At 45.4% G+C, this 13592-nt stretch overlaps 1 protein-coding gene across 1 annotated transcript in view; it reads left to right on the top strand.

The window, feature by feature from the left end:
- Positions 1 to 1896: 1896 nt before the first annotated feature.
- Positions 1897 to 13592, top strand: part of NOL9 (nucleolar protein 9) — a 40521-nt gene continuing 28825 nt past the window's right edge. The window contains exons 1-4 of the mRNA XM_030185739.1: positions 1897 to 2295; positions 5552 to 5771; positions 7931 to 8061; positions 11327 to 11465. Of these exons, the coding sequence (XP_030041599.1) occupies positions 1897 to 2295; positions 5552 to 5771; positions 7931 to 8061; positions 11327 to 11465 (889 nt within the window). The remainder of the gene's footprint in view (positions 2296 to 5551; positions 5772 to 7930; positions 8062 to 11326; positions 11466 to 13592) is intronic.

The following is a 13592-nucleotide window of genomic DNA, read 5'->3' as shown; positions in this document are numbered from 1 at the left end:
AAAAAAGTATCAACAATGCAAATTCAAATAACTGTGGGGTCCTGTTACTAAGCTGCGGTAGAAATGGGTTTAATGCATGGGAAGGACTGAGTAAGAGCACGTTAAGCCCATTTCGTAGCACAGCTTAGTACCAGGACCTCACAGTAAACACATAACCAAAACCTTGAGTTCAAGGAAATCAGCCCTGTAAATGCTGCACAACTAACGAACCTCTGATATTGAGCCATGGTGGTCGATGTTGTTTTCTACACTTTGGCCACCACAGTTTAAGAAAAAAACAGATAGTCAGCATCAGTAACCAGGTACCGGCTGGCACAGAATATCCAGAATCAGAGCTGACCGTTGGTGATATCCTTTTCTCTGGCTCAGACTCCACCCAAATCTGCCCGCAGACCATCCTGGCACTATCCAGATAGCGTTGAGGCGGTCACAGGAATAATGTGGTTTGCAAAAATGTTTTCCAAAAATGTTTGCAAAATGCACATTTAGGTGCAAAGGAATAGGCACCGATGTGTGCTCATACCTTCCTTTTCCTTTGGACGTGCACACAAAGAAGCCATGCTCACTGTGAAACCATTGTGTGCATGCAAATGACACACTGCCCCCCACAAGTTTCTGCTCCTAAAATTTGAGTACATTCAGGGACCCTTCTACAAAGGTGTACCAAAAAGTAAGCTGTACTAGTGTGGGTGTGTGTATTGGATGAGCGCTGGACCACTTCTCTAGCGTGTCTGGACAAAAGCGTTTTTTTGGGGGGGGGGGGGAGAGCTGGGAAATGGACGTGTGGCAAAATGAAAACCAGCACGCGTCTATTTACGGCTTGAGCCCTTAATACCACCCATTGACTTACTGGTAAGGGCTCACGCGTTACCCACGCAGTAACCATCCAGCGTGCGCCAACTGCCGATTACTGCTGGGAACGCCCCTGCGGCAGAAAATAGAAAATTATTTTCTACTGTTTTCAGCGTGCACCAAACTTGGAATTACTGCCAGGTGTGTGTGCTAGCCAGGCAGTAATACCAATTTGACATGCGCTGCACACGCGCAGGCCCTTGCGCACCTTTGTAAAAGGGCCCCTTAGCTTTCTGCATGACATGGTATTATGCTCATGGTAGAAACCACATGCTTAGACATCTGCACTGGACTCTACTGTAAGCCTTTCTGCAGTGCAACTTTTATTAACTGTTATCAGAGGCCCATGCTGTTAACGTTCAGTAATTCCCGCATTAACTACATAATGCAGATTAATAGGGCCCAAAACACTATTCTATTGGCATGGAAAAAACGTTTAAGCGCTATTCTATAAGCTGCGCCAGGGGCTGCATGTAAATTTAGGCACATTCATTTTGCACCAACGAAAACATGGTGCAAATGCCCCACCTAAGTTTACGCATGGAACCTCCTGTATTCTATAATTGTACTACTACTACTACTTAACATTTCTAAAGCGCTACTAGGGTTACGCAGTGCTGTACAATTTAACATAGAGGGACAGTCCCACTCCCTGCTCAATGAGCTTACAATCTAAAAGACAAGTGAACAGTCAGTCCGAAAGGGGCAGTCAAATTGGGGCAGTCTAACACCCATGACCCTCCCATTTCCTTGCCCCTTTTTCCAGGCCACATGCAAAATTTAGGTGCGGATCGTGTGTGTCCAAATTTACGCACGCGTACAACATGGATGCAGCAGCGAATAGGCTTGCATGCTTTGTTTCGCGTGTACGCCGATGACGACTGCGCGGGGAAGGGGAAACAGAGCTTAACTTAATTGTCCTCAACGTTTTGACGTCACTTCGGCTCCTGTTTTTACCCAACCTCTTTGGTTCTCAATCTAACTTCCTGGAACTGAGCATTGATAATTCTCGCGAGATTCTGCAGCGTGTACGTAACACAGAATATGGCTCTCGCGAGATTTCTAAGCTCCTCGCGTCGGGCCGTGGGAACGCTGCTCTCCGGAACGCTGGGCGTCCGCGCGATGAAGTCGCGCTCGTTTCGCTTGCGGCCGCGCTCCCGGCTTGGGATTAGCCTGCACCGGCCTGCGCGGCTCCGGGAGCTGACGGCTGAGGGGCTTCTGGGCAAGGTCCGCCGGCGGCGCGCTGCGCTGTGCCGGGCGTCAGAGGACGTGGATTGGGAGTCGTGGCGCGGCTACGCCGAGGCCCTGACGCCGAATGTCGTCCCGACTGCGGCTGAGAAGGCCGAGCCGGAGACCGGAGGAGAAGGCAGCGGCGGGTCCCAGCCCCTGACCGCCCTGCAGGTCCCCAAGGGAGGCGCGGTGGTGCTCCTGACGCCTACACAGGTCAGTGTTTCAGGGTTGCCAGATTTAAATAATTTTTCAGGGTTGCCAGGTGGAAAATTTTTTTCCCACCCAAACGAGCCCAAATCCAGCCCAAAACCCGGCCAAACTCAAACCCTGCCCCTGACACCCCCACCCCCGCGTCATCACCCCCGGCCCCGCAGTCATCGGCCCCCCGCCCAAAACGTCACTAACCCCGTCCCCCGCGGCCGGAAAAAAACGCTCAAAAAAACCGCCCAAAAGACACAAAACAAGCCCAAAAAACCGCAACCCGCCGCGCGCAACAGTTTCCCGCGGTGGGTCGCGGAAAACCGCCCACCTGGCAACACTGTTTGCCACCCTAACCAGTTCTAAACCCGCCCAAACTGCACACCCCGTCTCCACCGTCATCAGCTCCACCCCTGCCATCATCAGCTCCACCCCCGCTGTCATTAACCACGCTCCCCGCGGGGCGAAAAACCACAGCCGGCGAAGAAAAAAAACCCGCCCAACTGAAATCAAAGCCACCCAAAAAAACCGCAACCCGCAGCGGTCAAAAATTTCCCGCTGCGACCCAATTGGGCGGGAAAACCGCCCACCTGGCAACTTTGATTATTGTGTTTATGAATGAGGGCTGGGGGCGTAGCCAGATGGCTAATTTTGGGTGGGCCTGAGCCCAAGGTGGGCGGGCATGGAATTTACCTCCCCCCCCCCCCCCCGGCCCCTCTCCGGATGCTCCTCTCTCCACCCCTCCCTGTCCACAAACCCCAAATATTAAATACTTGAGTTGGCGGGGATCCCCAAACTCTGCCACCTAAAGATTTCCTCCTCGAGCAGCCAGCACTCTTCCAAACGGCAGTTGGCATCACTTGCCTCAAACTGATGCTAAGATCTGCTATTTACAAGGTATGCAGGAGGAGGAGGGATATTGGGAGTTGTCAGCTGGTGGGGCTTGGGAATCCCTGCCAGCCACATCATAGGTATGCTGCTACTGGTTGGGCTTGGGCCCACCCTTGGCTACGCCATGGGCAGAACAACTCAGAGCTGGGGTTGTCCCAGGGTATGCTGGGTTTTGTAGTTGCTGCCTTGCAGTTATTGATGGATCCAAGTTCCTATGTTTCAGAGCACAATAACGTGTACCATACTAGTTCAGGTTAATTAAAAAAATGTCCAAGTGTCGTGGAGAATAGCCTAACGGTTAGAGCAGTGGGCTGGGAACCAGAGGAACCCAATTCAAATACCACTGCAGCATCTTCGACCTTTAGTTTCTTAGGGGCCCTTTTATTAAGCTGCATTAGAGAAAGGGAAAGGGGATGGGATTTGGTATACCGCCTTTCTGTGGTTACGGTCAAAGCAGTTTACATATTACAATTACCGCATATGCATACCTAATGCAAGAAAATGGCCTAACTAGGGACATGCTAAAGTGCACTCTAAGTGCATGGTAATTATTCTTTTTTTTAAGGGGATGCATTGTGGTTAGAGAGTGAGCAGTCCTGTGCTAACCAGTTAGTTAGCACAGGACTGCTGCATTACTGCGTGCTAACTGGTCAGCACATAGTTAATGTGGGAGCTCTTTCCACCTCCAAAGTAGGTGGTAGTAAGTGTTCCTGTAATAATTTTTGTAAATGGCCACACGCTAGTGTTAAGTGCGTGGCCCCTTTTCACTGCTGTGGCAAAAATGGCCAAAGCACACCAGAGAGACCCATGTAAGGGCATGCAAAAGCTGTTTCTTATTGCAGCTTAGTAGAAGGATTTCTTAATTTTCCATTGCGTCAGGTACAAATCTAGAGTGTGTTACTTCCAGGGAGAGAAAAATACCCACTGCAGCTGAATGTACACTGCTTCAAAGGCTTTCAGTTAGTATAAAATGAAGTCTCAGATTGGCTGATGCAGTAGTCTTGCATTAGAATTGTTTTGTAAAGCTCCATATACAGCTTTCTGATGCAAGGGTAATGCATACATTTTGCTCCCCAATGCAGTAATGAAATAGCATAGACAGAGGCTGAGCATGAAAATATGCGCTAACGTGGGAGAGCACCCCAGCTATATGTGCTTGAGGTTTGACACCTTGACATCTCTCCCACTTCCCACAAATGCCCCTGGTCGCCTATAGCTCCTGTACCCCAGACTCCTCCCCCCTGTACTCCACGACTCCCCCCTCTGACCCTAAAGATTTCCTTGGTGGCCCAATTGCACCCCCTTCCCCTCTCAGAAAATACACTGGGGTGCCCAAATGGCCCATTGATACCCTCATCTCATGTTTCTCCAGTGTTGCAAGGCAGTAGCAATGTCCACTTCTGCCTTCATGTAGTAATTTATGTATTTATTTGTTACATTTGTACCCCACATTTCCCCACCTGTTTGCAGGCTCAGTGTGGCTTACATAGTACAGTGAGGTGATAGCCACCTCCGGTGGAAAACAAATAATGGCTTATGGACTCGTAAGAAGTTATCCAAACATTTTTAAACCCTGCTAAGCTAACCACTTTTACTACAATCTGTGACATCGAATTTTAGAGTTTAATTACACGTTGAATGAAGAAATATTTTCTCTGATTCATTTTAAATTTACTACTTTGTAGTTTCATTGCATACGCCCTAGTCCTAGTATTCTTGGAAAGAGAACACAAGCTTCTAGCAGCACTCTTGCAGCCAGAGCCCATCTGACCTGATAGGTGATCTTGGGCCCCAGCGTGGGGTGAAACTCACCGAAGAAAATACATTCAATGCGGCTGCTGTTACTACGGTTCGCCATAATAGTCTCAGTACTACAGTAAGGTCTAAAACCTGATTGACTAGAGTGAAGGGCAAAGACTACTGCAGCTTGGTATTGTATAAGATATGTGTGTAAATGTGAGTCCCACCCAGGTTCTTTCCAGTATATGCAAAATGTTGGTGCCTGTTTTATGGAATTTTCCTGTCTGTGTCACCAGGGGCTGTAAAAGCTGCCTTCCTAGTACTGTTGCTGAGCCAACAGGCCTGCCACGTAATTCATGTTTTTAAAATTACATTACTGGAGAGAGGTATGTTTATATTGTTGTATAGTTTATAGCAGTGGTGCTCAATCCAATCCTGGGGACACACTTAGCCAGTCAGGTTTTCGGGATTCTATGGTGAATATGCATGAGATAACTTTAGTTTTGCTTGCAGTGGAGGTAGTTCTTACAGTCTCATTCATATTCGTTGTGGGTTTCCTGACAACCTGACGAGGGTATGCTTGGGCTGGCTAATTTTATTAAGGAAGAATAATGCACTTTTTCTTTAAATTTTGTTCCAGAAATTGACCTTCACTGGGAAATGCCAGTTGACCTGTCTTTATGGGTGTGTGCAAGTGTCTGGCTTCATCGTAAGCCAGGGCCAAGGAGAATACAGTTTATTTTCTCCCCACACTCACTCTGCATTGACTATTGAAGCAACGAGTCATAAAAATCCTGAAAAAACGAAAAAGGACTCGCGGATGGAGGCCAGAGCTATACTGAAACAGTTTATTCCAGTGGGTAAGACTGCAGATGTTTCCTTTATCACATTTAACAGCCATTCTAGTTATCAGTCAAAAATTGCTCTTTCAACCATTTTTCATATTTCTTTTTACATTTTCCATCTCTTGGTCTAAATGCAATTCTGTGCATTATTTACTGGGATCAAGAGTAAGAGGGACTTTTGCATCTGTAGTGAGTCCTTTCATCGCAGTCAGCCGGCCTGGTGCCAAGCCACACAGTCTTCAGCTGTAAAATTGTTGTGTACTGAACAAGGAGGGAAACTTTTGTCACTCAGACACCTGTTAATATTTCATCCCTGATTATCACTAGTAAACTTAATTTAAAAAAAGAGAAAGCATTGAGGGCTGGGTATCTCTTCATCCCCTTTGATCAAATTTATTCATCAAATTCCACAAGAAGAGCATTCAGTGTGTGATATCCCCTTCTCACTCAGGGTGACCTGGTTCCTCAATATGCAAATCCATATGCAGATTAGGGTGCTACCCCTTCTCACTCAGGGTGACCTTGGTTTCCACTCAGCAAATTAGCAGGTCTCACCAACTGCATATTTCTCAGGCAACTCTTTATTCCAGCTCCTGGGCACACTTCTTCTAGTTTAACACTTTATACTTTCATAGATCTTCACACTGAGCCTCCCCACACCAGATACATGGGCTCAGTACTACACCAATACTTTGGGGACTCTCAACCCCAGGCTTTGCAGCCTGCTTCTCTCAGAACTTTGGACACACAGTCCCTCTTTGAACACACAGTTCTAGACACCTAGGGGTAGATGCATCAAGCAAACGTAAAAAAATCAGAAACGTAAAAACCTTTATCGAATCTCAAATAACGAAGCATGCTCCAAAAACACAGCCCCAAAAAGTTTGGTGCGGTATTGGAAAGAACGATGCACTAATCCCCGTCGGTAATCGGCTCGTAAAGCATGCGCAAAGCATGCTTTTTTCTTCCTGTGTCCGCCCTCCTCTGACGTCAGTTATCTACGTAGATAACTGACGTCAGAGGAGGGCGGACACAGGAAGAAAAAGGAAACATCGGAGGAGGACAGAAGAGCTGAAGAATAGCCTGATCCATCCTGTGCAGCGCCTTCAAACATAGGTGAGAGGCGCTGCACCGGCCATTATGGTGGAGGGGGGGTCCGGTGGGGGGGGGGGAGCGGCGGGGACGAATCGGGGGGCGGGGCACGGAGGTGGAGGAGGGCAGGAGGCGAGCATGCCGAATAAAGAAGAGAGACACAGGAAGGAGGGGGAGCCCAGCAACTGCAAAGGTTTCATTTTTAAAAGCTTTTATTTCACAAACGGAGCAAGCGGGGAGCAGTTTCCTTTTTATTTTAGGCACAGGGAAGCAGGGAGCCACTTTTCTTTTAAAACATGCCAGCAATTTGGTTTTTCATCATGCAGGGGGCAGTGGGGAGATGACAGCTCAGGCTTTAACGACAGGTCTGAGCTGACGTTAAATTTCTGGTGGTAAGTGAATCGTTGCTATCGTCGGTATGGTTAGTGCATTCTGAATTGTCTACATTTTCAATGGTAGTTTCTCATTTGCATTCCAGTTTCGTTAGCTGCTACTACCGTCGAAAAATAGGCTTTAGTGCATGGAAAGGATAGGAAATTCTTCCTTAAGGGCTCATTTAACGATGAAAAATGTTTAGTGCATCTGGGCCACAGTCTTTTCTTCTTGGACACACAGTCCCTCTTTGAACACACAGTTCTTCACACTTAGGTGGGGTATAAAGTGGTTAATTAGCTACCCAGGACCCAGCTCATAACCACCTGCACCTGTGGACCTCCCAGGGCTCTCCCCGGTCCTAGTGACCTCCATCTTCTTCTAGCGCCCTCTAGTGGCCTACACCGTATAGGACAGCCTCATACCTTCTCACAAGTGGCATAAATTTTATCAGTGCTGTCTTTGTAGTGTGTAATGTCTTTCGTTGCTGTTACTTCTATGGTATATTTTTGTTTTTATATGAAAAGAGACAAATTTACAAGAATAAAACCTCTTATGGGCTGATTTAATAAGCAGTGCTAAAAACTGCCAGCCGTATTGTTCAGATCCTGAATGTTTTGGAGGTTTGTTTTTTTTAATTACCAAATGAATCTGGTCTAATTCTGTACTGTTTGCATAGTTTCTGAAAAGTAATAGGTATTATGTTGCAGCCAGCAGACGTACCCTGATGAAGAATTTCTCACCTGCATGTTCCATCATCCTCTTGACCTGTCTGAATGATACAGTCAGCGATTTCATTCTTAGTCATCAAGACTACGCAAGTCTCTTCACTACCAAACAGGTACTCATCCATATTTTGGTTCCTAAAATATATTGCACTTTAAAATTTAATTTTCAAAGAACATTAGTAAAGTGTCTGGAATATATGCAAACAATATGCCACAAAATAAATAATTGCATAAATCCAGAACTACAGTCATTTTAAGAATCCTCTGAATTGATTATACTACTGCGTCCAATATCAAATGTCTCAATCATCAATACAAAAATCAAGGAACAGAGTGCTCAAAACTGAAGTCCATAAAATATTGAAACAGGTTAACAAAATGTCATTATTTCCTTTTATATTTCCTTCAAAGATATTTTCCTTTTCATAAAATCTCTACAAAAATATGACCAACAAAAGCTGTACTAACAGCAATGAAAGAAAAAAAAAACCTACTCAGAAAAAAGTTTCTGAAAGTTTTGCTGTGATGGTTTCGTATTGCTTACAGCACCACCTAGTTCATAACCTACTACTACTACTATTTGACATTTCTAAAGCGCTACTAGGGTTACGCAGCGCTGTACAATTCAACATAGAAGGACAGTCCCTGCTCAAAGAGCTTACAATCTAAAGGACAAATGTACAGTTAGTCAAGTAGGAGTCATCAAATTGGGGCAGTCTAGATTTCCTGAAAGGTATAGAGGTTAGGTGCCGACAGCAGCATTGAAGAGATGGGCTTTAAGCAAAGACTTGAAGATGGGCAGGGAGGGGGGGCTTGGCGTAGGGGCTCAAGAAGTTTATTCCAAGCATATAGGGTGAGGCGAGGCAGAATGGGCGGAGCCTGGAGTTGGCGGTGGTGGAGAAGGGTACTGAGAGGAGGGATTTGTTCTGTGAGCGGAGGTTTCGGGCGGGAACGTAAGGGGAGATGAGGGTAGAGAGGTAATGAGGGGCTGCATACTTCTATTCTGCTTTATGCTGGCTGGTGACTTAATCTCAAAAGAGTTTCTTTTGGGAAGCTTCACAAAGAAAGTATTAAAAAAAAAATACTAACAACCCCCCCCCCCCCCCAAAAAAAAACAAAAACAAACAAAATCACTACATACGCTGGGGATCAATAATGTATTGCATTCTTTCGTCAATATAGAATAAATTTAAACTTAATGGAGCTACAACACTTTGTCACAAAAACGCCAGCACGTGTTCAGTAAGCATTGCTTTTCTTTATTAAAACCAACAAAACAACCTTGCTATTCATTTTCCAAACTTAAACCTTGCGGAGATATTGTTTGCCAAAGCGCAGCAGAAATTTTGAAATATCAGAAAACAGTTAATTATAAAAAAAAAATCACAAATTAGAACACGAGGTTTTAGCTGCCAGTGGGATGTTAACGGAGCTGTACTTTCCTTGGTAATGCTGAGCAACACTTAATTTGAATTTAATTTATATAGGAAATACAAGTCATAAAAAGGACAGGGACATAAAATTTCCTAAATGACCCCTGCAGAATTAACCCTCTGTTTACTAAGCCCTGCTAGAGCTAGCTGGCAGTGCTCCAATGCCGACGCATCACATTCACTTTGGGCTGTGTCATCGTTGCCGTGTGGCTTAGTAAACAGGATTTAGTCTGTATATTTTTGAGACTTGTGAATACATGACAGAGTTGGAGGTTTGAAAACAGTCAATTATATAGCATAATCATACCCAAGTTTGTAATGTCCCTTTTTAAATGACTTGGTTTCATTAAAATGTCAGGCAAATTCTTTTGCAAGGCAAAATGTGGTTGATGTTGGAACACTTCATGTACTTCCAATTCATGCCAATATTTCTGAATAATTTTTTATGGTAAACACTTGATTTGAATACGGTAACACAAACTTATTTGGAAGAATCATGTATAGAAGTAGTTAAAAATAACTAATGATTTGCATATCTTGCAGATCTGTAAGCTTTTTTTTATTACTGAAGAAGGGTATCCCTTATTCCAGAAGCAGGCTCTCAACTCCAGTGTATCATGCAGTGATCTAAGATAAAAGCTATTATAATTCTACAAATTGTTTCTATCAGGCATTTTTCTTTAAAAAAAAATAGAGGTGGAAAACTTCCCCTTCCTTTTTAGGAATCTGCAGATCGAAAAATGATATATGCTGCTTCCAAGGTTTGCTATCCTTGGTTAATCCAGGTAGTTTTGTTTGATTTTGTAATTAGGTTGTTTTACAAATTAAAATGTTTTAGAAGGATGGTACTGAGATTTGAGAACAACTAGAATTATTTAGATTGGGAGGAATGGAAGGGGATCTGCGGAGGATAAGTGCTATTTGGGAGTAGACCATGAAACTGCAGTGGAATCCAAAACACCAATGAAACAGATACTCGTTAAGAGTGAATAAATGGGCCTCCTGGTTTTCCGAGGAGTTGAAGGAATTGATGAAGTCTTAGAAAGCTGGAGAATCAGTAAATAGGTGTGGAACACGAGCCTGGATATTTGGCTTTCCTGTTTTAATATGATTATAACTAAGTATGGAGGCTCTTTGTTTGCTGTGTACTGTGCAGTGCTACGAGCTGGGGATTTCCTATGGTTTTGAATGTGCAACCTTCTGGCTTCAAATGAGGGACTCTGCCATTGGGCTAAGGTGCAGCTGCCCTATTGAGCTAATAAAAGAACCTGGTCTCAGTTAGCAATAGGCTAAGTAATATAGAACTGCCCAGGCAGGGACGAGAAATAGTACCACAACGGTCATAAAAATAAGGTCAATACCCAATGTGGCCATGTTTCACCATCAGCTTGCATCAGAGTTAGTGTTTCATAAACTAAGAACAAACATTAAATAACGCTAATAATAAACGCACATAAAGGATAACATCAACTCTTCAAACCAGTACATCATTTGATGTAAAAATAAAACCCCTAAAAACATAAGGGGCCCTTTTACTAAACCATGGTAACATTGCAGTTACCCCAGGACTTTACCCTGCGGTAGCTTCAAATTTAACGTGAGACCTTTGTGGTAATATTTATGGTTACTGCCTGATCTAGTTTAGCCAGGTTTTTCCTAGCCTTCCTTTGCTTTCTCTTCCCTGGTTAAACCAGTTTGTGCAGAGGAAAACGTGTTAGATTTTAGCAATTTTCAAGTTGTTTCCTTTCAGTTAAGAGTATAAAATAGTACTTTTAAACAATGAATGCTAACATGGATGACTGCCACAGTGGTTAAGGACGAAGTGAAAAGTTTCCATATTTTCCAGTATAGCACACTAAGTAAAATGTGTCACTTTATAATGAATAAAAATGTTATTTGTTGTAGTTGATTCATTTCCACTACAAATATATTTCCTTTTATACAGAAAGAAAGGCGTTTTTGCATAAAACCAAGCGAGCCTGCTCTAACTGCTATTGGCATCGAGCTGCTTAACGGAGAACGCGGCCATGTCATGTCAGAAAGCAGCCAGTTAGCTACAGAAGAATTGGTTCGAGCCTGTGTTGGTGAGTTGCTTGGGTTAATCATGTAGCACAAAGCAGAATAATCAGCAAGTCGTCGGCTTCCTGGGTTGGCTGGGGACGCTGTGGATTCAGTGTTCACTTCCTCTCAGGGAGGTGAGGAATCATAATCGCACAGTGGTAACATTCAGTGACTGGATTTAGGGCCTGCGATTGTAGGGGTGTGGAAGGAATCCTGACACCTAAAAATCTAAGATAAGTTGGGAAGGGCTATGAAATAAGGGGAGAATCCCTGGACAGTTGTGGATTTTAGTCTCTGATTCTGGGTTTTTTGTTTTGTTACATTTGTACCCCGCGCTTTCCCACTCAGTGCAGCTTACATGGGGCAATGGAGGGTTAAGTGACTTGCCCAGAGTCACAAGGAGCTGCCTGTGCCTGAAGTGGGAATCAAACTCAGTTCACTCAGTTCCCCCAGGACAAAGTCCCACCACCCTAACCACTAGGCCACTCCTCCACTGTTGCTACTATTTGAGATTCTACATGGAATGTTGCTATTCCACTAGCTACATTCCATGTAGAAGTCGGCCCTTGCAGATCACCAATGTGGCCGCGCAGGCTTCTGCTTCTGTGAGTCTGATGTCCTGCACGTATGTGCAGGACGTCAGACTCACAGAAACAGAAGCCTGTGCAGCCTTCTACATGGAATGTTGCTAGTGGAATAGCAACATTCCATGTAGAATCTCCAATAGTAGCAACATTCCATGTAGAATCTCCAATAGTATCTATTTTATTTTTGTTACATTTGTACCCTGCGCTTTCCCACTCATGGCAGGCTCAATGCGGCTTACATGGGGCAATGGAGGGTTAAGTGACTTGCCCAGAATCACAAGGAGTTGCCTGTGCCTGAAGTGGGAATCGAACTCAGTTCCTCAGTTCCCCAGGACCAAAGTCCACCACCCTAACCATTAGGCGCAAGGTAGCAGGAGGAACTGCCAGCTGAAACAGATATTGAACTTGATAGTGTAATGTTCAGTGGCAGTACACAATGACAGCTTAGTTGTCATGCAGCAGAGCTAAAATGGTTTGTCTCAGGGAGTGTCTCCAGATGGGGTATTTTTGCTCGCACTATGATGGTAATGAACCTCATTTGTAAGCAAGGGTGTGTAGAGTAGGATCTCTGTGTGAGAGGTGGTGGTGTATTAGTGAAGCTAGAGTTTCTTGAGATGTATTTATTGAGCAGATTGAATTTTTTTTTTTTTTTTTAATATTCAGGTCCCTTTTTTTTTTTGAGAAATCCACAGCATGCTAACAAAACGGTCAACATAACAGTTGTTCCTTTTGTACATTGACTCCAGCCGTCAAAAATGATCGGCCACATTTTTCCCCCTCTTCAGAAATTCCCTGCATCCCCAGAAAAAAAAATGGCAAAAGAATTGCATGAAGTACTGTTATGTAAATACTAGTAGAAAAGGCCTGTTTCAGGCAGAAATGAAACTGGCGCTAGCAAGGTCCCCTCCTCCCCCAGTTCCAGACCCCTCCCTCCCGCTCCGAGTTCTAGACCCCACCTCCCTGTGTTCCTCCCTCCGATTTCCACCCCCACCCCCCCCTGGAGTTCCTGACCCCCCCCCCCCGCGTCATGACCCTCTGGAGACCCCCTTCCCGCCGCCAGCCCGTCTACGCAAATGCTTTTAAAAAGGAAGCGGGGCACCGCAGGCAGCCATCGGCTGTCAGCTGTGCATCCGCTCCTCTTCTCACCTTTGACGTCACTGCCCCTGGAGAAGAACCCCGGAGGAGCGTACTGCGCAGCGACGTCAGAGGTGAGAGGAGGAGCGGATGCACAGCTGACAGCCGATGGCTGCCTGCGGTGCTCCGCTTCCTTTTTAAAAGCATTTTTGCAGGGTTTGTTTTTTTTTTTGTATCGGACGGGGGGGGGGGGGGGTACCGGCGCTGAGCTGGTGTAGGACGGGGAGGGTTAGCGGTGGCAACCTGTTTGGGGGGGAGGGGGAGCAGTGGCTGGGACGACTGTGGGGGGAGGGGAGGGTGGAACAGTGGGTGTTGCGACCTCGGGGGGGGGGGGGGTGGAAGGTGGTAGTGGTGGTAACTTGGGGGGGGGGGTTGTAGGGGTGAGGGCATTGACTTTGGGGGGGTGTGAGCTGATATAGGACTGAGGGG

Source organism: Microcaecilia unicolor, chromosome 13 (genome assembly GCF_901765095.1).
Source record: "Microcaecilia unicolor chromosome 13, aMicUni1.1, whole genome shotgun sequence".
Taxonomy (NCBI): Eukaryota; Metazoa; Chordata; class Amphibia; order Gymnophiona; family Siphonopidae; genus Microcaecilia; species Microcaecilia unicolor.
The sequence above is the reverse complement of the archived record's forward strand: the minus strand, read 5'-3'. Positions and strand labels throughout refer to the sequence as shown.